Source organism: Perca fluviatilis, chromosome 6 (assembly GCF_010015445.1).
Source record: "Perca fluviatilis chromosome 6, GENO_Pfluv_1.0, whole genome shotgun sequence".
NCBI classification, from domain to species: Eukaryota; Metazoa; Chordata; class Actinopteri; order Perciformes; family Percidae; genus Perca; species Perca fluviatilis.
This window is the reverse complement of record NC_053117.1, coordinates 43906031-43932094: the sequence shown is the minus strand read 5'-3', so window position 1 is coordinate 43932094 and position 26064 is coordinate 43906031. Positions and strand designations below refer to the sequence as shown.

At 40.7% G+C, this 26064-nt stretch overlaps 1 protein-coding gene across 3 annotated transcripts; it reads right to left on the bottom strand.

Moving 5' to 3' along the window:
* Positions 1 to 247: 247 nt before the first annotated feature.
* On the bottom strand, positions 248 to 26064 carry LOC120561403 (formin-binding protein 1-like). Of its 3 annotated transcripts, none has more exons than XM_039804511.1 (18): positions 25803 to 26064; positions 23540 to 23655; positions 23197 to 23247; positions 22425 to 22572; positions 20642 to 20704; positions 20388 to 20483; positions 20197 to 20211; positions 18850 to 18978; positions 15089 to 15235; positions 14213 to 14389; positions 13170 to 13361; positions 13056 to 13079; positions 11423 to 11532; positions 11084 to 11216; positions 8757 to 8902; positions 6001 to 6137; positions 3665 to 3823; positions 248 to 1673 (listed from the first exon to the last, which is right to left on the bottom strand). In XM_039804511.1, exons 1-18 carry the CDS (start codon positions 25830 to 25832, stop codon positions 1645 to 1647), a joined length of 1902 nt encoding a protein of 633 aa, XP_039660445.1. In that variant the 5' UTR covers positions 25833 to 26064; the 3' UTR covers positions 248 to 1644. The 3 variants fall into 3 exon arrangements, with proteins under 3 accessions (XP_039660445.1, XP_039660446.1, XP_039660447.1); XM_039804512.1 differs by having other exon boundaries at positions 13056 to 13070; XM_039804513.1 differs by having other exon boundaries at positions 13170 to 13331.

Here is a 26064-nt window from a genome sequence, read left to right as displayed (position 1 = left end):
TATTAATGTATTGTAAAATAAAGTGAGACCAATATTTATAAATGAATGTTGATATACAAATATAGTTTAGTATTAGCATAGTTAGTTCCATAAATGAATAGGTTTTACTCTATTATTTCATATTGTCACACTTATTTCCACTTCCTATATTCAAATGGAGGGGCGTGGCGATCTCCCAGCCTCAGACTAAAAGGTTCCCTGTGAAACCTTCTGCCACAGTGCCTCTGAGCAAACACAGCAAACAGACTCTGATTTAGAGTGTACTTTATTTAAAAAGTTAAACATACATGAAATTGAAAAGAGCGTGATCAGCAGTCTCACGTCTCAATAAAAAAATCAAAATCTCACTGAAATAAAAAAGTTTCACATTTCACACAATCAATAACAAGCGGGGGGGGGGCTAAACACACAGACTAATATATACATATATATATATATATATATATATATATATATATATATATATATATATATATATATATATATACATCAGGGGCGGGGCTAATGTCAGCAGGTATACAGGGGGCGGGACTAATGTCAGCAGGTATACAGGGGGCGGGGCTAATGTCAGCAGGAATACAGGTATACAGTATTATCAGGTATTACAGATAGTATTTACAGATTCATCTTCAGTGTTTCTTTTCTTTTTAAACTTTAAAGTTTAGTTTCAGTCATCAGGATGAACCGTCCACCATTACTTTTCAAGAACACATGTTTACAAACATTCACTTTTATGTTTTTACATTTTGAGTTTAATATTTAATTTAAAACAGCCGGTAAACTGATCTGAGGTCAGAGAATCAGAAAAACATTTGAACTGATAAATTACAGAAACTTTTCATAAGAACAAGTTTAAAACAAAACAAACTTGAATTCATCATTTTAGGCTCAAACATGAAATAAAGTTATTAATGGTTATTAAATTGGATCTGTCTAATATCTTATCTGTGATGGATTTATCTGTCACCAGCACCTTTCCTCCATCTTGTATTGACAGCAGTCTGTCATCTGATTGGCTGAGATATATGAAGAGTTAAACCATCCAATAGAAATCCCTTCCATATTTAGTAAAAATGTGTCCGGTAGTGAACAGGGAACTTTCTTCACTTGATAAATGATCTTTTAAACTGACAAGCATCATGCAGCATTCATGGCTCAACTCAAACAGGATCTAAAGACGATCTGTCTCTCCCCGTTTACTACCAGATCAAATTTTTACTGAAATAAAGTCCCATGGTGGACACAGGAAGGGGCGGGACTTCTCTCCCTCTCTATGAATCTGCTCCAGGGGAACGTTCAATCTCTAAACTGTGCACCGTGTTGCTACGGTTTCCTGATTGAACGACATGTTTCCTCTGAATGATGTGAAACAGATCTGAGTTCTGTTTTCTCTGGTTTGGTTGGCGTGTCTCTGGTTTATTGGCTGTATCCCAGCTGATAGCCAATCAGCAGAGACGTGTCTGTAAACTCGTGGTGATAAAAAGGCAGAGCGCTCACAGCAGGATGATCAACGCACCCCCGTTACAGTTTAAATAAACGTGCTGCTACGTTTTGTCGGGGCTGAACGTGGCCCAGGACTTCCTCGCAGCTCTTTCCGTTACATCACTTCCTGTGGCGAGACGTCCTCACTGGTCGATTACTGTGCTAGACTAGCCGACTACTCTGCACAAAGCCTACAAGATACAGACAGAGAGAGAGACAGGTAGAGAGAGAGACAGGTAGAAAGAGAGGGAGAGAGACAGGTAGAGAAAGAGACAGGGAGAAAGAGCGGGAGAGAGACAGGTAGAGAAAGACAGGTAGAGAGACAGGTAGAAAGAGAGGGAGACAGACAGGTAGAGAAAGAGACAGGGAGAGCGAGAGAGAGAGGAAGAGACAGGTAGAGAAAGACAGGTAGAGAGACAGAGAGAGAGAGAGACAGGTAGAAAGAGAAGGAGAGAGACAGGTAGGGAAAGACAGAGATACAGGTAGAGAGAGAGGGAGAGAGAGAGGGAGAGAGACAGGTAGAGAAAGACAGGGAGAGAGACAGGGAGAGACAGGTAGAGAAATACAGACAGGTAGAAAGAGAGTGAGAGAGACAGGGAGAGAGAGAGGGAGAGAGACAGGTAGAGAAAGACAGGTAGAGAGACAGGTAGAAAGATAGGGAGAGAGAGAGGTAGAGAAAGACAGGTAGAGAGAGAGACAGGTAGAAAGATAGGGAGAGAGACAGGTAGAGAAAGACAGACAGGTAGATATGTTAGAGCTGGTGGTCAGACTGACACTTGACTACAACTAGGCCTCAGATCATACTGTTGGAACTGAATGATATTCATAAGACACTAACACGTGTTTAATAGAAATAATAAAAAGACAAATGACAGTTTAAAGTTTGAACTGAAGCTCAGCCAATGTTTTTTTGAGTTGGTATTTAAATCAGATCTCTTCTTAAAGTTAATTTATAATCAACAATATTTTCGGTTCACTCTGATTCAAATTGGCGTAAAGTGAATATCTTTCAGATATTTCATACATTACCTTGGTTTCAGACACTGAGATGGACATGTTTTACTTTTGGCACTTCATAGACCAAACAAAGATATAAAATAATTGATTATTTAGTTCTTTGTCTTGTTTTTAATCAGTTTTTTTTACGTGAAAGGCAGCCATAAATAAAATGAATTATTGTTATTGTTGTATACGAGTTGCTATGATTTTGAAATCTAAACAGCCTTTTCCCCGAATCAGCAACAGCAGCACGGAGCCTTGTGTTGCTCTGCTTCACCCCCGCTGAGACAACAGCTAACCCTAACTGGACTGCACCCCCCCCCCCTCCCCCCCAGGCTGTCATCCCTTCTCTTGGCAAAGGAAGTCTCCCTACAGTTGAGGGGGCAGAGGAGCCAAGTGGCTCCCTGCCGCCGCTGGCTGGTTAGCTAATGTTAGCTTGCTAATTCTACCCAACATGCCTTCATGCTGGACTGTTTACAGAAAATGGGTCGAACAACGTTGTCACTCTTCCGGAGACAGCACTGTGATTTCCTACGCTGTGACGAGAGCATTTGAATGACATATGAAGCTGTTACAGCTGACTTATGTAGAGGGGTCTCAGTTCTCAGTGCAGAGAGAGTCTACTGTCTTTATTTTAAGTTCCACGGTATAGTACATTATTTTAATATTTGATTTTGTAATGTGTCGGTATGTAGATCTTTTAAAAATCATGTTTATGTTGAAATGTATATACCTACAGTAGTAGTAGTTCTGTATCTCGCTGTATGTTTGTCGTCTCATGAACATAATTTTATAGAAATAGACTGAATGTGTTTTTTAGATGGAACATTCAAACGTCCATGTGTCCAGCTCTGACAGCTCTGGGTGTTGTATTAATCAGACGAGAAGAGCCTTCTGTGTCCTTTGTTTGCTTTCCTCACTTCCTTTTCCTTCTCGTGCACTAATTCCCTTAAACAGAGCAGCCAATCAGAGGGATTCCTCTCACCAACATCTCCCGCCCATCTTCTCGGCGTGTCATAAACACAACAGACAGGCAGAGCACATATACATTTCCATAGCAACCAACGAGTTGACATTCAGAGGTCGACGGTCGTAGAGGTCATGTAGAGGTCACTTAAAGGTCATTAAAGGTCTAACTGAGGTCATTAAAGGTTGTGTGAAGGTCATATGTAGGTCATAGCACCTTTGGCGCTGGCGTCCAGGAAGACTTTGATGTAGGAGGTGGGGACGTATCCCTCCTCCTCCAGGTTCCTCCGCACTCTGGTCCAACCGTCTCCTTTATCCTCTTCCACCACAGAAAGTAGTTCCCCCTCCACCATCGACAGCGTGCCTTCATTCTGACCTAAAGACACAAGAAACAACATGTTCATACCTTCAGACACATCAAACATGTTCATACCTTCAGACAGATAAAACATGTTCATACCTTCAGACACATAAAACAGGTTCATACCTTCAGACACATAAAACATGTTCATACCTTCAGACACATAAAACATGTTCATACCTTCAGACACATCAAACATGTTCATACCTTCAGACACATAAAACAGGTTCATACCTTCAGACACATCAAACAGGTTCATACCTTCAGACACATAAAACATGTTCATACCTTCAGACACATAAAACAGGTTCATACCTTCAGACACATAAACAGGTTCATACCTTCAGACACATAAAACATGTTCATACCTTCAGACACATAAAACATGTTCATACCTTCAGACACATAAAACACGTCCATACCTTCAGACACATAAAACACGTTCATACCTTCAGACACATAAAACCTTCAGACATATAAAACACGTTCATACCTTCAGACACATCAAACACGTTCATACCTTCAGACTAGGGCTGGGCGATATGGCTGAAAACTGTATCACGATATAAGTGTTTCATATCGGTCGATATCGATAATTATTGATATTTTTTATGACCTATTTAAAATAAGGACCAGGAGAAAAATATATTAAATTTAAACATTTTTATTTTAAACTTAACCTTCCTCTGATTATAATCCCCTCAGTTATAAAAGCAGAAATGTCAACACAACCATGGAAATCACTCAAATAATTAAAATGTAAACATAAGTCTAAAATCACAGTGAAGAAAGAATAAGTAAGAATTGCTTAATAAGGTGTAATAAAACGGTGCAAAGTGTTAAAAATAAACATAGAGAAACCTGAAACCTGAGAACTATTTTCTGCAGGTTTAGTGCTAGGTTGGTAACCTGGCTTCTGGACAGTGCTCAGCACGTCTGCCTCCGTTATTTCTTTGTAGCGTTTAGTAGAGCTGATGCAGAGTACCTCTCCATGGCGGTCTGCTGCCTGTAGTGTTTAGTAAGGCGCTGATGCAGAGTACCTCTCCATGGCGGTTCTGCTTGTAGTTTTAACGGCATACCTCATGCGGTCTGCTGCTTGTGCGGTGTAGCAGCTGTAGATATTGTTGGACGTTGCTGGCGAATACGGCTGTGCTCCAAAGTGTGAGCGGCTACGGTAGGGTTGAAACAAGTTTCGCGGTAGTGTTGGTGGGGACGACGGTCAGACTTATAAAATCCCCAAATGCGCCATACTGACTTTTCCTGTTTTATCAACAATTTCCCCGCTTCGCTGCGGCACTGACTTTCCACTTATCGCTCCACGCCGCGGTTCTGTTATTGTAGAATCCAACACGAGACAGCGATGTGGCGAACCAAACTTGATACTGTTACATGATTGGCTGTTAGAGTGCCCCTCCCTACGTTGCTAGGTTACCAGAGAGTGAGTGCCTTTGTTCATGCAACCAAACTTGCTTTGCAACTTCTGGTTTCTTCCGAAGAAGAAAAACAAGTTATCGAACGTTTTATCGAACGCATTTTCTATTGATATTGATTACGTGTCTATCGCGATACATATCGTTATCGTTTTATCGCCCAGCCCTACTTCAGACACATCAAACACGTTCATACCTTCAGACACATAAAACATGTTCATACCTTCAGACACATAAAACACGTTCATACCTTCAGACACATCAAACACATTCATACCTTCAGACACATCAAACACGTTCATACCTTCAGACATATAAAACACGTTCATACCTTCAGACACATCAAACACGTTCATACCTTCAGACACATCAAACACGTTCATACCTTCAGACACATCAAACACGTTCATACCTTCAGACATATAAAACACGTTCATACCTTCAGACACATCAAACACGTTCATACCTTCAGACACATAAAACACGTTCATACCTTCAGACACATAAAACACGTTCATACCTTCAGACACATAAAACACGTTCATACCTTCAGACACATATAAAACACGTTCATACCTTCAGACACATAAAACATGTTCATACCTTCAGACACATAAAACATGTTCATACAGATAAAACATGTTAAAACCAAAGACAGTAGAAGTTTTATAACAATGGTATGTTTATAGCGGGTAGAGGGTTAGGTAGTAATAGTTTTATATCTATGGTATATATATATATATATACTTTGAGTAAATGTACCTTGGAACGGGTAGAGGGACTTGCAGGTGCCGATACTCGGTAACGGTTCTTCATCATCAAAGTCATCGTCAAACTCTGAACTACGAGACTTAAAGTGAAGCTCCGCACTGTGGTCTTCAGTGTAGCTGCCATCAGGACTGAGAGACAGACAGGTAGGTAGAGAGACAGGTAGAGAGATAGGTAGAGATAGACAGACAGGTAGAGAGATAGAGAGACAAATAGGTAGAGAGAGAGAGACAGATTGGTAGAGAGAGAGACAGGTAGAGAGAGAGATAGAGAGAGACAGACAGGTAGGTAGAGAGACAGGTAGAGGGAGACAGACAGACAGGTAGAGAGAGACCGGTAGAGAGACAGACAGGTAGAGAGCGAGACACAGGCGGAGAGAGATAGGTAGAGAGAGAGACAGACGGAGAAAGAGATGGATAGAGAGAGACAGATAGGTAAAGAGAAACAGGTAGAGAGAGATAGGTAGAGAGACAGATAGGTAGAGAGAGACAGACAGGTAAAGAGAGACAGGTAGAGAGAGACAGATAGGGAGAGAGAGACAGACAGGTAGAGAGAGACAGATAAGTAGAGACAGACAGGTAGAGAGACAGACAGGTATAGAGAAACAGACATGGAGAGAGACAGATAGGTAGAGAGACAGACAGGTAGAGAGAGAGAAAGGTACAGAGAGACAGACAGATAGGTAGAGAGAGACAGGTAGTGAAAGACAGACAGGTAGAGAGAGACAGTGAGAGAGACAGACAGGTAGAGAGAAACAGACATGGAGAGAGAGACAGGTAGCGAGACACACAGGTAGCGAGAGAAAGGTAGAGAGAGAGACAGGTAGAGAGACAGACAGGTAGAGAGAGAGAAAGGTAGAGAGAGAAAGGTAGAGAGAGAGACAGGTAGAGAGACAGACAGGTAGAGAGAGAGAAAGGTAGAGAGAGACAGATAGGTAGAGAGAGAGACCGGTAGAGAGAGACAGACAGGTGGAAAGAGAGAGAGAGACAGGTAGAGAGAGACAGACAGGTGGAAAGAGAGAGAGAGACACGTAGAGAGAGAGACAGACAGGTAGAGAGAGACAGGTGAAAAGAGAGAGACAGACAGGTAGAGAGAGACAGGTAGAGAGAGAGACAGACAGGTGGAAAGAGAGAGAGAGAGACAAGTTGGTTAGTTTATAAACATTTAATCAGTCTCCCAGATGTATTTGGTAGATCCTAGATCACCGATTGACTGAGTCAATGTCAACACTTACGGCTTCCTGTCTGTCGTTCCAGCCAAAAACTGACTGTAACAGAGTGTAGAGACCCTTTCTACAGATATTAATCACTAATAAATAGTCCATAACTATTATTACTAAACAACTGGACCCTTTCTACAGCTATTAATCACTAATAAATAGTCCATAACAATACTAAAAAATTATTAACACAACTTTTGGCCTCTACATATTAATCACTAATAAATACTCCATAACTATTATTACACAACCCTTTCTACAGCTATTAATCACTAATAAATACTCCATAACTATTACTACACAACTGGACCCTTTCTACAGCTATTAATCACTAATAAATACTCCATAACTATTACTACACAACTGGACCCTTTCTACAGCTATTAATCACTAATAAATACTCCATAACTATTACTACACAACTGGACCCTTTCTACAGCTATTAATCACTAATAAATACTCCATAACTATTACTACACAACTGGACACTTTCTACAGCTATTAATCACTAATAAATATGCCATAACTATAACTACACAACTGGACCCTTTCTACAGCTATTAATCACTAATAAATACTCCATAACAATTACTACACAACTGGCCCTTTCTACAGCTATTAATCACTAATAAATACTCCATAACTATTACTAAACAACTGGCCTTTCTACAGCTATTAATCACATAATTACCCATAACTATAACTACACAACTGGACACTTTCTACAGCTATTAATCACTAATAAATATGCCATAACTATAACTACACAACTGGACCCTTTCTACAGCTATTAATCACTAATAAATACTCCATAACTATTACTACACAACTGGACCCTTTCTACAGCTATTAATCACTAATAAATACTCCATAACTATTACTACACAACTGGACCCTTTCTACAGCTATTAATCACTAATAAATACTCCATAACTATAACTACACAACTGGACACTTTCTACAGCTATTAATCACTAATAAATACTCCATAACTATTACTACACAACTGGACCCTTTCTACAGCTATTAATCACTAATAAATACTTCATAACTACTACTACTACTACTACTACACAACTGGACCCTTTCTACAGTTATTAATCACTAATAAATACTTCATAACTACTACTACTACTACACAACTGGACCCTTGTAGCAGCTATGTGATAATAATAATAATAATAATAATAATAATAATAATAATAATAATAATGATAATAATAATAAATATGTAGTATAATGTTGGGTTTCTACAGGTATGTGATAATAATAATAATAATAATAATAATAATAATAATAAATATGTAGTATAATGTGGGGTTTCTACAGGTATGTGATAATAATAATAATAATAATAATAAATATGTAGTATAATGTGGGGAGTGTAAAATATGAACTGTGCAGTAACGTCTGTTGTTGCTGTTGAAGCTTTAAGTGTTGATGTTGACACATGTAGCGAATGAGATCTAGCATCCACCATTTAAGACTGTTAATAAACAATAATCAATAATTATTAATCAGTAATCAGTACCTCTCTCTGCTGGCTGGACTGCGGTTGTCCAGCTGTTTCAGGCTACTGCTGCCTGGCATCATCGCCTGGGAATTTAACCCACAACCTCCACTCTGTCTCCTACTGCTGTGATCAGAGAGTCTGCTGTCGGCCTCTGACAGCCACGCCTACACACACACACACACACAAACACACACACACACACAGGCAAACACATACACACACACACAGGCAAACACACACACACACAGGCACACACACACAAACACACAGACACACAGACAGACACAAAAACAAACACACACAGACATAGACACACAAACACACACACAGACACACTCACACAGAGACACACACACAGACAAACACAGACACACAGACACACAGACACACACATACACACAGATACACACACACAGACACACACACACACACACACACATACAGACACACAGATACACACACACATATACAGACACACAGATACACACACAGACACACACACACACAGATACACACAGAGAGCGACACACAAACACACATACTTTAATAAACACTTTAACAAACATTATAAAATGGGTAGCTCCCATCTGATTGGTGCCTAACCATCTCATTCATTTGTACTGGTGTCACAGCCTGTCAGAGTATTTACAGCATAGACTACAGGAAGATAATGTTGTGTTAGCGCTACGTCACGCTAACACAATAGTTACTTCCTGTAAACAACTGGCCGTTGACTTGAATTGTGGAGATATGTGAAATCAGCAAACTAAACTTAGCACAAAAAGTAAGGAAATTTGTGTTTGGTAGATGATTTCTCTGTGGTAACAATGCTTTTTGGCAATAAATCTTATACCGTTGGAAAGCATGTTTAGTTCCCTTTCACATGGTGCCCCATTTGTAAGGAACATGCATTTGTGGTATGAGCAGCAGCGCTGAGTATGTGGGTTGTGCCCATGAAAAATTTGCCAAATCTTCTCTGCCAATGCCAAACAGTTTATTCTGCCATTGAGTCGTTTGGTGTTTGGTGGATTGGATGATTGAAGTTTGAAGAAACAAGACATGTTGGCAATTTAACAATGTATTAATTTCACAACCAGGAGCCTGAGTAGCGTGTGGAAGAACCATACACAGCCACAACAGCCTGGCACCTCCTCCTCATGCTGGTCACCAGCCTGGTCACACACTGCTGTGGGATGGCATCCCATTCTTCAACCAGCATCTGTCGCAAGTCAGCCAATGTGGTTGTGTTGGTCACTCTGGCACAAACAGCAGGAGTCCTGTCATGACTGCCCTTCACCATCAGGCCTGTTTGCGCTGGTGTCAGCAACACGTGCACTGGACCCTGAACGTGGAGGAACGTTATGTTCAGTGATGAGTCCAGATTCTACCTATGGCATTTGGATCATAGGTTCAAAGTGTGGAGAAGACACGGAGAACGCTATGCTGATTGCTGCAACGATAGAGTAACACCTTTTGGTGGAGGCAGTGTGACGGTGTGGGGCGGCATCTCCCTCACTGGAAAAACAGGGCTTGTCATCATTGGAGGCAATCTCAATGCAGAGAGATACAGAGATGAGATTCTGCAACCAGCGGCAATCCCATATCTCCATAGTCTGGGACCAAACTCTATCCTCCAAGATGACCACGCTCGCCCCCACAAGATTTATTGCCAAAAAGCATTGTTACCACAGAGAAATCATCTACCAAACACAAATTTCCTTACTTTTTGTGCTAAGTTTAGTTTCTTTCTGTTGTCATTTTCAGTCCTAAGTATAACGTTTAAAGATATCTGGGTAAACACGGAGGTCCGAGCTATCTGTGGTCTCTGCTGTCTCATTTGCTGTCCTGTGTTGCTTTGCTAGTCTCTTTGATCAACCAAATCCAGCGTTAGGAACAGCAACATGTCTCTGCCGGTCGGACTGACTGCTAGTTGAGTGGTGTCCTTTTCTTTAGTCTGTGGCCCAACAGGTAAAATGAATCTCCAAGCTAACGTTGCATTTTAGAAGAAGGAGATGAGAGGAGATCCAGCTGTTCCTCAGAGATGTTAAACACTATGTATGTGACACAGGAGCTTTCTAACCACTAAATATTGGAAACAAAGACTGTAGTTTGGTTTACAGCAGGCCCTCAGGAATTGTCTCTGCCTGGCAGCCAATTTGGCAAGTGTCCACTCACGGTATTGCAGCTAATATTTGAAAAATTCCCATGAACCAAGACAAGCAATTTAAAACGTTGTCACCACAATGTAAAGTCTCTGGACCAGCGGGAGAAACTGAGGCGAGCAGCTCCACTGAACTGAGTAATCTTGTATTCAGATATGTTAAAAGATGTTGGTAAGAATAGACCTGGTTCCTCCTGAGCTCGTCGTCCAGTCTCTGCAGACTCTGTTTCACTTCCTCCAGTCGAGGCTCCAGACTGCCGGCGTCGCCCATCTGAGGACTACGTTCATACACTTCCCTCATTTTCAACAGAGCATCTCTGACAAAAGAATACAAATAAATAACGCTACTTTTATTGGTAATATTATTATGTGTGTGTCTGTGTCTGTGTGTATGTCTGTGTGTGTGTGTGTGTGTGTGTGTGTGTATGTGTGTGTATGTGTGTCTGTGTGTGTGTGTGTGTGTGTGTGTGTGTGTGTGTGTGTGTGTGTGTGTGTGTGTGTGTGTGTGTGTGTGTGTGTGTACCTCTGCTCTCTCTCTCTCTGGATCTCCTCGTTGATGTTGTTGATTCTGGTTTGAAGTTTCTTTCTTCTCTGTTCAGGAGGAAGATGACTGCAGTCTGCAGGACCAGAGCCCTGAAACAGTTTGTTATCAATGTTACATTATTATTATATTATATTATATTATAATTAATTAGGGCTGTCAATCGATTAAAATATTTAATCGCGATTCATTTTGTGATTGTTTATATTTAACTTGTGAGTAATCCCAAAGGAGTGTTTAAAGGGGTGTGTGTCCAGTGATTAAAGCTCCAGTGGTGGCTGAGACTGGACGTACTCCAGTGGTAACTCAGTTACAGTTTTTTACGATTGCTATGACAACTTTCCTAAACCCTCAACACAGTTAGCACAACATCTGTCTGTGTAGGCTATACAATTAACACATTTATTGTTGCTTTGACACAAATTGCATACAGTTAACACAAATTTAAAATGCTTGAACATGTTTTACAAACAAGCTCAACCAAGACCCTAAACAATGGATATGTACTGCCAAATTCACAAATACTTTCACTACCCTAACTTATAGGCTAAAGTCAAAATGAACAGCTGTTCCCAAATAAACACAAATATATCCCTTGGATATTGTTCCACTGCTACTGAGAAACAGCTGATTGAAGTTATGCAAATAGATCAATCACAGCTGATTGACATCTAGGAAACACACTCAGTTGTTGATGTCCTTTGAATCACATGACCATATGTTACAGTAGTACATACAGTAAAAGAGACCTATTTGGGCTGATTTTGTGTGGAAAAGGAACAATATAGATGAACACAAAGAAAGTAAGAAACATTCCTGCACGAGTGAGAGGAAGAGGAGTACCAGGACAATTCTGTCTCTGTCTTCTGTTTTTCATAAACCGTACATTCTATAAAGCTACTCTAAGATGGGTCATTAATTTTTTGTATGGATTTTTTTGCAGCAAAAGAAACTAAATGCATATGTTTACTAAACTCAACAAAACTAAATGTAGAGGCTTCAAGAGAAACTGCAGTGCAAAACACAATCTGTTAGTGTTTTGTATGATATTGTGCACTAAATGTTGATTGACTAAATGTTCCTGTTGACTAAATGTGTTAGTGTTTTGGAAGAATTATTTTGATTTTGAGACATGTTTGCATTGTTTTGGTAAACATAGTGTGTTGTGTTAGTGAATTGTTGTATTTTGAAAATTAGTGTTAAGTTTAGTTTTCAATGTGTGATTTTGAGCATGAAATTAACTGTTTTGCCAATTGTGTGTTGTAGGTGTGTTGGTGCGTTAAGAGTTTAGGAAAGTTGTTAAAAGTATTGAAAACTTTGTTACAGCGATGGTAAAAAACTGGAACATCCACACTACATGTAGATAACTTTAGTCTGGTGGAGAGAACCATCTGGAAGGGCTTTGATTTCACAAACTACCGAGCAGCCCGAGGCCCAAATCACACAACGGATCACAGATCTAAACAATGAGTGGCGTTAAATGGAATTTGGGTCAACTCGTTATTAATCACGTTAATTTTGACGAACTAATTAGAGTATATTAGTTACATAGACTGAGGTTAAGTGTTAATGTGGTTTAATACAGCTGTGTGTTACAGACAGATGTGATACTGACCAGTTTGAGGGACAGCTGTCCAATCAGAGAGCAGCATGAAGGAAACAGGACATCATTAAAACCAGAGCTTTGGCTTAATATAGATAAATATTATCCTAACGTGACGTTGGTTACCCCTCTCTTGAGGCTGCGCAGACACTGCTTCCTGGTTCTGGAGCCAGAGCTCATCAGCTCATTCAGCCGCTGTGTGATTGGCTCTCTAGAGGCAGGGGGTGGGGACTGGGGACTGTTGGCCACGCCTCCAGGTGACGGGGAGGTCGGGGGGGGAGGGGGAGGCTGGCGGGGGGAGGAGAGGAGGGTCAACAGCTGCAAAGAGAAAGTTTAGTTTATTCGCACTAACACAAATCTAAAGAACAAAGACTAAACATAGTTTCTAAACAGTTTGATTTGATTTGTGCCATCCAACAGTTGACATCATTAAGACAATAGGCTCGTTCAAGATGAAAGAGTGGAATGGAAGGACGATGATGTAAGGATGATGATGGTGATGTAAGGATGAAGATGTAAGGATGATGATGTAAGGATGATGATGATGTAAGGCTGAAGATGTAAAGGCAGTTACACACCAACCAGACGGCCAACCGTCGGCAGTAAAGCCAGTGTGACTGATCAGTCTCCCCGAGTTGGTCCAAAAAGTGCCTCGGAACACACCGAAGAGACAAGACCTAATACGTCTCCATAACAGCAGGCAGCGCTAATCTGTGTTGTCGCCCAAAAAATTAAACCGACAGCTGATTGGACGAACGTGTCACGTGGGTCTGGTTTCTCCAGAAATTCAAAGCCAGACCATCATGGCGGCTCGTTCAGAATCCGATCTCATATTGGATTAAAATACTTCACCGAAACGTGTTTCTGAAAACATTTGAAGAGAGAAATAGGCCGTGCAGTGTCTGAATCTTTCTTCATTTCAGCTCAGCAAAGGTCAGTTTAAAAGATTTCATCAGATTTTGAGAAACTCTAGTCACGCTCATTCCGCTCGCCATTTCCGGGTGAGTCCCGACTGCCCTGCCTCCGACTGAATATGTCAGGTCTGCCAAAATGAACGCCGACGGCCCCCCAGACTGACGACGGCAAGGGACACACCGAACAGACTCGAGTCACTGATCTCCATGATGAAGATGTAAGATGATGAAGATGTAAGGATGAAGTATACCCACCTTGTTTTTGCGTATGAATGGCCACAGCTTCCTGCTGTGTCTCCGCCCCTCTGTACGGTTGTCGAGGTAACTGGACTCAGAGATGCTCCTCCTCATGGTGGCGCTGTAGTCCTCAAACTCCACGTCACCTGGGGGGTCGAAGCCTGACTTATACACCTCCACCACCTGCTGGGTGTCCTACACACAGACACACACACACACACACAGACACACACACACACACACACAGACACACACACACACACACACACACAGACACACACACACACACACACATACAAACACATTTTTCAGGCGACACGCAAACTTGTTGGAAGCGTTTCCAGGCAAAATAGAATAGGAAAAGATGTTTATATGTAATTTTGACACAAATACATATTAATAAATGACATGTTGATGTTTGAAAGTATCTATGTTTTGATATATATGCAGATATAAATGTAATTTAAAAAAATAATAAATAATTACAGATTTTCAAATATTGCAGCAGTCAATCCAGAAGGAAATATTCTGGAGCCTATTTTGCCGTCAATACTGCCGATGTTGTCTTTGCTGTAATCAGATCAGTATATATTTGTTTATGTTTATGGGAAACATCCATGTGTCTAGACAAGGCTAGCAGCAGCGCCGCGTCAGACACCTTTCTGGTGTGTAAAGACATAGAAAACGCCACACAGCCGCCACGCAGCTGACACGCAACAGAAACACCACGCTCACGCCACGCAGCCAGCGTGAAGCCGGCCTCAGAAATAAAAGCATGACTTTGTTTTCCGAAGCTTTCAGCCACATCTTGCGGTCATCCAGCAGGTGGCGTGGCTTGTAAGATACATATTATTATTATTGTTATTATTATTATTATGATGAACATGACTTTACCATGCGGGGCTGAATGCCCTCGGAAGCGTCCATCATGACGTCCAGACAGCGACTCACAACAGGAAGGACTTTTCTCTCTGCCTCTGCTGACGAACGCATCGCTTCACAGATTCTCTCAATCCGCCGCTCCTCCATGTCCTGGATTCGCTGCCAATAACAGACATCACAATTATGCACCTTGAATATAACTACAGCTACAACGATTAATGGGTTAGTTATCAACTGTTGAAATAATCTATTCACTATACCATATGAACTATGTCCATACTACTACAGTGACTGGAAACGTGGTAACTTAACTTAACTAGCTAAAAGCTAATTAGCAGCAAGATGCCTCCCTTCTCCGTGGATGAATACCACAAACTTCTACAGAAGATTGCTGTTCTGGAAACCAAAATTCACCGATTAGAAGTAAACGGACCTTGTGGGAATGACACCACTTTACCATGGACCCAAAACAATGGAAAAAAGCATGCTAACCCACGGCTAATAAGCACCAAGAAGACTGCAAAGAAACGGGAGGGCTGTGTACTGGGTAATTAATCAAGACGTGGTAGTCCTCCCTGGAACTCTCTTGGTGCAAAGCCTCAGAGTAAATCATTTTCCTGGGAAATGAGTAACCTGACTACGCCAGATGGATTGCTTCGCATTTGCTCGGCATATCCATCTGGGAACTTTCCGTTGGAGAACTTTTGGGAAGGGGCGAAAATACTGGTTAGCTGATTGGATGAACCATCTGTCTATCACCTATGTTGGTGATAGACGGGCCAAATCAACCAATCAGATCCACGAAGCGTATGAAAATACAACCACAAGCCCGCCCCTGCTGCTGCAGGCAAAGCATAGCTCGTTAGCTCCTGCAAGCAAGCAACATGTCGGTAAAGGATATTTGCCGTTTGTGTAACGAGAATTTAGGAATAAAAGACACCATTTCAGGTTCCTGGACCATATTCCAAAAGAAGGATCCAAGAGAAAAAAGCATTAGCGAGCAGCTAACAGAATTAGGGCTACCGCTGTCTGAAAATACTGGTCAGCTGATTGGATAAACCATCTGTCTATCACCACCTAACCCACCTCAAAACCAACGCTGATTGGCCCAGTCATTTGGCTAACGGCTACAAATTTTCTCTATCTCAAGATGCCAGACTGATCTGCGAGTGGAAAACTGGAGCTCGCGAGATCAGGACGGTCTCACGAGGCTAGGAAATGAGAGGACGAATAACCGAAAAACTTATCTCCAGATCCATTATGACACCTCTAAAGAGAGACTTTGCATTTATAATTTGGAACTAAGGAATGCAAGGCGGTCTTTCTTCTCTGACATTATCGCCAGAAACAATTCACATGCTTTGTTTGGTACTCTCAATAGGTTAACTAATCCTCCAGTACCAGTAGCATCTGAACTTTTATCCATCGAGGCCTGCAATGAATTTGCCGCCTTCTGTGACAAAATTCAAAAACTTACTACTAAACTGACAGTCAGTGCTTCCATATCAAGTACAGCATATGTGTTGTCACAGTGTCCATGCAAAACAAATTCCAATATGACACAATTTCATACGATCAACCATACAAACCTGGAGGACACTATACAACATCTGAAAACCTCCTCCCGCTGCCTTGATATTCTACCAACGGGCCTTTTCAAAAATGTTTCGAATTGTTTGGCTCCTGATCTTCTACAGATTGCAAACACGTCTCTTCTCTCAGGTATCTTCCCACAGGCCCTGAAAACTGCAGTCATCAAGTCACTCTTATATCAAACCTTCCATTTTTAAGTAAAATCATTGAAAAAGCCTTTTTTCAACAACTTGTCACTAAACAACAGTTTTGATGCCTTCCAGTCAGGTTTTCGACCATACCACAGCACTGAGACAGCTCTTGTTAAAGTCTTTAATGACATCCACTTAAACAAAGATAGTGGCAAAATGTCAGTCTTAGTACTACTTGATCTCAGTGCTGCATTTGATACGGTCAACCATGACATATTACTAGACCGATAGGAAAACTGGGTTTGACTTTCTGGCACAGAACAAAACTGGTTTTAATCCTACTTAAGAATAGGGACTGCTTTGTATCTATAGGTAATTATGCATCTGAGCATACAAATATGACGTGTGGAGTTCCCCAAGGCTCAGTTCCGGGGACTCTTCTGTTTAACATCTACATGCTTCCACTGGCTCAGATTATGGAACACAACTAAATAAATTACCATAGTTATGCGGACGACACACACATTTACATAACCTTGTCGCTTGGGGACTATAGTCCAATACAAAAACTGAGTAAGAAAATTTTATTAAAGATTAACAACTGGATGTGCCAGAACTTTCTTAGATTAAATGAAGAAAAAACTGTGGTGGTTGTTTTTTGAGCAAAAGAGGAACAATTAAAAGTCAGCACTCAGCTTCAAATGACAATGTTAAAAACAACAGACAAAGCCAGAAATCTTGGTGTAGTCATGGACTCAGATCTGAATTTTAACAGCCACATTAATACAATCACAATGTCAGCCTATTACCACCTTAAGAATATATCAAGGGTTAAAGGACTTATGTCTCAGCAGGATTTGGAAAAACTTGTCCATGCTTTTTATCTTCAGTAGACTTGACTACTGCAACAATGTCTTTACAGGTCTCCCTAAGAAATAAATCAAACAGCTGCAGCTGATTCAGAACGCTGCTGCTCGAGTCCTCACTAAGACCAAGAAAGTGGATCACATCACTCCAGTACTGAAGTCTTTACACTGGCTTCCAGTGTCTCAAAGAATTGATTTCATAATGTATGTAATACTGTATGTAATACTGTATGTAATACTGTAAAAAATATACACCTGTTGGTTTGTAAATCACTAAACAGTTTAGGGCCGAAATACATTTCTGATCTGCTGCTATACTATGAACCACCCAGACCTCTCAGGTCGTCTGGGACAGGTCTGTTTTCTGTCCCCAGAGTCAGAACTAAACAGGGGGAAGCAGCGTTTAGTTGTATGCTCCACATATCTGGAACAAACTCCCAGAAAACTGCAGGTCCACCGCAACTCTCTGTTCTTTTTAATTAAGACTGAAGACCTTTCTTTTTGATGCTGCCTTTCTTTAAATACTTTTTCACTTATTGTACTGCACTGTAACTTTTATTCTCATATTTCATGCTTTTATATTTTTGATTGTTTTTAACTTTTCTTTAATGTTTTATGTAAAGCACTTCGAATTGCCCTGTTGCTGAAATGTGCTCTATAAATACAGCTGGCTTGCCTTGTGTGATGTCAGCTTGTTAAATGTGAATATTTTCTAGCTTCTTCTCTCCTCTGTGACAGTAAACTGAATATCTTTGAGTTGTGGACAAAACAAGACATTTGAGGACATCATCTAGGACTTTGGGAAACACTGATCCACATTTGTAACAATTTTCTGACATTTTAGAGAATGAACAACTAATCCATCCATCCAGAAAATAATCCACATATTAATCCACCATGAAGATAATTGTTACAGTTGCAGCTTTATGTATATATAACTGGTACCTGTGTTTAGTTACCTGGTATATAACTGGTACCAGTGTTTAGTTACCTGGTATATAACTGGTACCAGTGTTTAGTTACCTGGTATATAACTGGTACCCATGTTTAGTTACCTGGTATATAACTGGTACCCATGTTTAGTTACCTGGTATATAACTGGTACCAGTGTTTAGTTACCTGGTATATAACTGGTACCCATGTTTAGTTACCTGGTATATAACTGGTACCCATGTTTAGTTACCTGGTATATAACTGGCACCAGGGTGTGGTAGTGCTGGTGCTGGTCCTGGTTAAACTGGTTTAAACTGGTAACATATTCTTTCCGGGACTCTTCAGCAGCTTGTTTTTTCTGTTGAGCCGTCTGACGAGCCTGAAACCAGCAGATAGTTTAACACAAAATAAACCAACAGAATAATGTACTGTGGAAGAAAATGAATTACCAAATACTTTTACTCTTATTTTATCCTATATTCTCTTTCCTGACATTTCTACTGTGCGGAAACTATTTACCTGAATAACAAACTTTAACTGTCTCTGTTTAACTGTCTGTTAATTAAGTCTGTCTTACCGTTGTACTGTCTGTCTGCCTTTTCTTTGTCTGCAGAATGTTGATAGGAAGCTTTTACCTTTGATCACTTAGTTTATTTAAAGCCAAGGTTACCTCCGACAGAGATTCACACCTTAACTAACGGAGCAGACGGTATCAAGTCCGTGCAAATCTCCTCAGACAGTCTGGTGACTTAAACGTCTTCTCAGCTTTTGTCTCTTCTGTTTCCTGTAAACTATAAAATCCAGAAACTTGTTCTGCTCAGAGAGAATCTATAGTTTCTGTGAACTCTCCACTGCACAGAATAAAACTCATCTGAACCACAGAACTGGACGTGAGAGAAGTTTTAATCTCTCACTTTATGCTCAGTGATTAACAACAATATTTAGAACCCAGTTTGTGGTTTTGGAGGGAGTTAGGCAAAGGGTCCAGGTTATTTGATATAAAATGTTAATCAGTGAGCTTTAAAAATGTTCCTGAGAAATCACTTTCACCAGAATGGGACAAACGGATGAACAGATGGCATAAAAACATCTTCGCCATTCTGACAACACATGTCAACATACAGAAACAAATACTGCAAAATGAGAAAACGCAACCAAATACTGAAACGCTGCAAGATGAGAAACTGTTTACAGGGAATGCTAAAAAGTGACAAAACATTTGATTTGATTTTCTTACACCACTTACTTTATGAGCATTTATGTGCATCACTTTGTAGTGTCTCATGAAAACACTTTTTGTGCTCGTCTGTGATTTCTGCAGCCTTTCTGGATTTCGTTGACTTTCCTCACTTTGGAGCATGTTTTCTGAAAGCTGTGCATGTTTTGTCTAATTGGTGATTTATTTATGTTTTGCCTATTTTAATGTGTTTTATATTAATATTGAGTGCATTGAGCTCTAAGCGCCACCGTGAAAACTACTTTTTACAGAACATAATGTAATTTAAAAAACTATATATGCTGAAATACATTAAAAAAAATTTAACAAGAAATGCAATACATGTAATACGTTTACAATAAATGTGTGAAAGGAACTTACCTTCAGTGAGCAGCGCTGAGAAGCAGACAGACAGAAAGACAGACAGACAGACAGACAGAAAGGAGTTTCAGTTACTTAAATTGCAAATTAATACTCTTCACACTCTCAGCTATATTTAAAGTTATGTTTATATATATATATATATATATATATATATAGATAGTATATTATATATTTCTGTTTCTGTTTACCTTCTCTCCGTCCGTCTTGTTGTCGAGGTCGATTCTGTCGGAGACTTGTTGAGCTCGCTCCGCCTCCTTACAGTCACGCTCAAACCGACGCTTGCTCTGACATCATCATTTATAACAGATTAAAGATAAACGCTGATGACATCATCATTTATAACTGATTAAATTATGTATTAAAACTTAATCACAGTATTTGAACATGAAGTTAAAGAGATAACATGTGTTGTTGTTAATGTTAGGGTGGTGATGTCACTCACAGACTCCAGTTGTTTCCATGAGCTCTCAATGTGCTGCTGGGCACGGCGGCCATCTTGGAAATGCTGCAAAAAAATCAAAACATGGTCGACTTTGAACTAGCTGGTGACATCATAATGTGTCCACACTGAACCATGAGTTGAGGAAATGTTTTTAAACAATGACTCTTATTGTGAAAGGTTGTGTGATTGCATTTACTCATTTACTTTAATACATGAGGACATTTGTGAACGTTAAACAGAACATTTTTGATTTAAAAACGGTCAATACATAATGAATAGCTTTACCCTGTTGACTGCTTAATTAAACGGTTTAAAACACGATGCAGACCTAAATAAATCGTGCTAGGATGAAATGTTCCGCAGGAGTCATAAAAGCAGCAAGTTCAACACACGGGGAAGCAGCTAAAGTTCCTAGCTGCCCTGAACGCAGCACGGATGGAGGCAGGCTAGAAAGGAAGACTTGCTCTGTTTTCAGGTTTTAAACATGTTTTACTTTTTCTGGAGAATCAGAAGATAAAAAACAGGAGGAAGGAGAGTTCAATCCATGGATCACCAAAATAAAAGCCTCTAATCAGCTGTAAAAATGTTTTAATTAACAAGAGGAAGAAACAGGAAGACATTTTAATTGTCATACCGCCTCCTCTGTTTAATATCCGATTTAACATGGTATTCATATTTAATTTCATATCTTTTATGTTTTTTGTATTTATTACACACACACACACACGCACACACACACACAAACACACACATGCACGTGCGCACACACACACACACACACACACACATACACGCACTCTTCAGCTTCTACATTACTTCCACCCAGCAGCTCTGAACACTGGATGGTGTCACTGACCCAGTTTTAATGCTGTATGTGTGTCTGTGTGTGTGTGTGTGTGTGTGTGTGTGTGTGTGTGTGTGTGTGTGTGTGTGTGTGTGTGTGTGTGTGTCTGTGTGTGTTACAAGACATCAGAAATAATGAATGAGACAAAGAAACCGTTCTGCTCTCTGATTGGCTGGCAGCTGTGTGTTCAGGTCAACCGTTTAACCTCTTAATATAAACTGCAGGTAACCATAGCAACAGACTGAAGCCTCAGTTAAATTAAACCGACAAATGGACTCCTGTAAACAGTCGAATCAACCCTTAGGATATTTTGTCCTTAGATTCTACACTAAAAGCAGAGTGCTGTTAGTTTTATTTCTATATTAATTAAAGAAAGGTTAGGTTAAAACTGGGATCCACATTGCGTGTTGCTAAATGTTAAATTATTTCTTTGCATTTCGCTCCAACGGTTTGTCACACATCGCTGCAAACAGTGAGAACTGTTGATTTTGTCATTTTTCATTTGGTTGTTTTCACAGTGCACTTTGTCAAATACCAAACACTGAAAAATGTTTAAAATGTCACACGGTGGAAAGGGCCTGTTGGACAGAATATCTGACACTATGGTCTCACAAACAACGGAGCACCTCCACATTTATAACAAAGTCTTGGGTTTTCTGCTTCTGCTTTAGTGTTTCGAATATTTTAGAATAAGTTGATCAATGTGAGCAGCTGACAGACAGCAAGTGAAGGACAGAGAGAGAGAGATGATGATGTCACACAGACTGATGATGTCACACAGACCACCAGCGATGTATGGTAAGAATAGTTTATGGATCTGAAAGTTAGTAAGTCTGTAAAGTGAGTGATGAGTGAAAAGTTGAAACTCCCCAAAATCTGCGGAGCAGAGTTGTTTGTGAGGGTGTTAGTCAGTGTTTATTTAAATATTAGTTTACTCACCGTCTTCCTCTCAGTCTTCACTTCCTGTGTGTATCGAGTCAGCTCACACGCGATCTGTGTGTTCAGGTTCTCAGCGAGTTCTTCTCTCTGAACCGCAAGTTCATTCAGCTGCTGGAGAGTCGCTGCAAACGCCAAACACCATGTGTACCTGCAACAACCAATCAAACACAGCTGGACCTTTTCCATCCAATCACAAACTAACTTAAAGAGATACTTTTCTGATTTAAATCCAGCTCTGTCATCTTTGTCAATCTCCGAATCTTACCCAAACGTTTATCTGCACACACTGCACCAATCTCTGACTCTAACCAAATCATTGCTTATCTGCACACACTGCACCAATCTCTGACTCTAACCCAAACACTGTTTATCTGCACACACGGCACCAATCTCTGAATCTAACCCAAACACTGTTTATCTGCACACACTGCACCAAACTCTGACACTAACCCAAACACTGTTTATCTGCACACACTGCACCAATCTCTGACTCTAACCCAATCACTGTTTATCTGCACACACTGCACCAATCTGACTCTAACCCAAACACTGTTTATCTGCACACACTGCACCAATCTGATTCTAACCCAAACACTGTTTATCTGCACACACTGCACCGATCTCTGACTCTAACCCAAACACTGTTTATCTGCACACACTGATCCAATGTCTAACCCTATTCCAGGGTACTGACTGAAACATATAAAAAAATGTGAAACATTTGATGAAATCAAACTAAAAGATAAAAATAGAAAGAAACTCATTGACTGACCTGCTCTCATCCTCTCTGCTTCTCTTCGGGTGATACTTCTTAGACAGACTCCTGCAGACAGACAGGTGGAGAGAGAGACAGGTGGAGAGAGAGACAGGTGGAGAGAGACAGGTGGAGAGACAGACAGGTGGACAAAGAGACAGGTGGAGAGACAGACAGGTGGACAAAGAGACAGGTGGAGAGACAGACAGGTGGAGAGAGAGACAGGTGGAGAGACAGACAGGTGGACAAAGAGACAGGTGGGGAGACAGACAGGTGAAGAGAGAGAGACAGGTTACATACAGCTGATTGTTGATGTTGATGTTGATGTGATGTTCAGGTGAGCTCCAGGTGACGTCAGTACCTGATCTGTTTGGCGTAGCTCAGCTCGATGTCAGCTCTCTCTTTTATAAACTTGCTGTATCTCTCCAGGAAGTCGATTCCCCAGCTGGTGTGTTTTTCCAAGTTATCAAACTGATCCTGAAACAGAAAACAGAAATCAGTCTGGAAACGTTGTGTTATCTCTGATAATAGTTTACTGCAGTTCTCTACCGTCCCAAGATGATCCCTCCGTTCTGTTACTTCTAACATATGTTGGGGATGACTCTTTCAGACGCCCGGCGAGGAGCCGGTGCAGCCCACAACTCCAATGTGCAACAAACAAACTTATTTTGAAATGAACGCTATATACATGCCAAACAGGTAGTCCGCAAGACGCAAAGGCCAGGACCATAAACAGACCCTAACACCATAGACTGTAGATATGAATGGACAGAGCGTGTATGAAGTCACCCATTGGTTTGTCCATTAATATTATACAGTCAATGCCTAAAACCTATGTCGGTTTTGGTGGCAGTAGCTCAGTCAGTAGGGAGTTGGGTTGGGAACCAGAGGGTTGTTGGTTCAAGTCCCTATACGGACCAAAGTATGGTGGTGGACTGGTAGCTGGAGAGGTGCCAGTTCACCTCCTGAGCATGCCAAGGTGCTCTTGAGCAAGGCACTGAGCTCCCATCTGCTCGGGGCACCTTTCCATGGGCAACCCCCCCATCTCTCCATTAGTGCATGTATAGGTACTGAGCATGTGTGTGTAATTCAGGCCTGTGTGTAATAACAACAGAGTGAAAACATTGTAATTTTCCTTGCGGGATTAACAAAGTATAAATTATTATTATTATTATTATTATTATTATTATTATTATTATTATTATTATTATGTCGTCAACCAGGAAGACGCTAAGTTTACCCACAGAGGGTTTACGACGAGCCACACCCAGCATGCACTCCCCGAAGGATCCAGACGGTAGAACCTAGAACATGTGGAGCAAGACACCCTAGTGGCTGCTGCCCAGATGTCCGTGAGAGAGGCCCACGCAGTAGCCCCACTCAGTTAGTTAGTGGACCATTAGTTATCTACACACACTGAGAGAAGGGGAGTCTTCCAGTGGGACATCAATCACTAACTCACTCCCTCGCCATCTTCCACACGTTTTGGCATTTTGAGAGAGAAGAGTCTGTCTCAGGTCTTTATTACCATTAGTTTTAAAGTAAAGAGCGAAAAAAAGCTGTGTTATTATCTCACATTGTAATTACATGATTCAAAAATCAGTGGTATTGTTCTGATTATCACTCACAAAAAACATTTTGTCATGGTTTGTGTTCTGTCCAAACTAAAGAAATCAGTCAACTGTGAGATGCTGTAAAAGAAAAAGAAAAAACAGAGTACACTACAGGTATCTACTTTTCTACAATCTTCTTTATTCCTCTCCTATAGGGGTGGAAGTTTAGAGACGTCCCGATAAATATATATATATATATATATATATATATATATATATATATATATGACCATTAGAGATGTCCCGCTGCACAGTGAACAGGTTCAAAGTGGATGTAAATGTGTAGATATGAAAAGTGAATGTTGATGCAATTTCTTTGTCCTTATTTTGATTTGATTTAAACATCTAATGTTTGTTCTTCAAATACAGTTTCAGTCTCACTTTGATGAGAGGACATATCTGATGTTCTGCACAGTTCAGAGTCATAATATTTAATACAGTTTATATAAATGAAGCAAGACTTGTTCAGTCATCCCTCCTTTCAATAGGTTGATGCACCAAACACACTGTTTATTCTGATTTATGTTCATGTGTTTTATTTGAAGTGTTTTTATTTCATTTAATAGTTCTATAGGATGCAGAGGAATGTATGTTCCATTTAAGCTTTTATTATTTTATATTATCTCAACTGAAAAATGTCAACTGCCTGCTGAAATACTGATAATACAATAACAATATTAATCATATGAAGCTAGGGCTGGGTTGTCTTTCTTTGTGTTATTATTATTAATAACATTATTAATTGTTTCTGTGTGTCTGGTCTCTGCAGCATCATGGAGGAGCTGCTGACGTCACTCACCGTGTTGCTATGGCAGAGCAGACAGAAGCACGAGGGCCTCTCTCTCTCACACACACACACACACACACTCACAGACACTCACAGAGGCCGGCAGATAAACCTTTACAGCTGATGCTAACGCTGATGCTAACGCTGATGCTAAACGGGTTAATCCCGGGTTTCAGGCGGTAATGATGGTGCGCGTGCAGCAGCAGTGTGAGAGGGGTACGTACCCAGAGCTCGGTGCCCCAGCTGCAGCTCATGGTGTCCGCTCTGCTCCTCCTCGCGCTCCTCCTGATGCTCCGACAATCAGTGCGAGCTGCTGCTGCTGCCGGCCGCGCGCATCCTCACACAGACACACACCCCGTCTGTCTGTCTGTCTTTCTGTCTGTCTGCCTGCCTGCCTGTCTCTCTGTGAGCAGCAGCAGAAAGCAGAGGACGCGGTCACGCGCGGCGCGTCTCCCCAGAGAAGCCTTTGTCATCAGAGAGAGAGAA

Bases quoted from the DNA above. Each gene is read 5' to 3' on its own strand.
- LOC120561403 (XM_039804511.1), bottom strand. From the start codon at position 25,832: ATGAGCTGCAGCTGGGGCACCGAGCTCTGG. The intron at 22,573-23,196 runs GTCAGTCAATGA...TGGTTGTTGCAG, and splicing joins AGCAGAGAGGATGAGAGCAG to GTACACATGGTGTTTGGCGT. The intron at 11,217-11,422 runs GTACACACACAC...TTCTTTTGTCAG, and splicing joins CAGAGAGAGAGAGAGCAGAG to AGATGCTCTGTTGAAAATGA.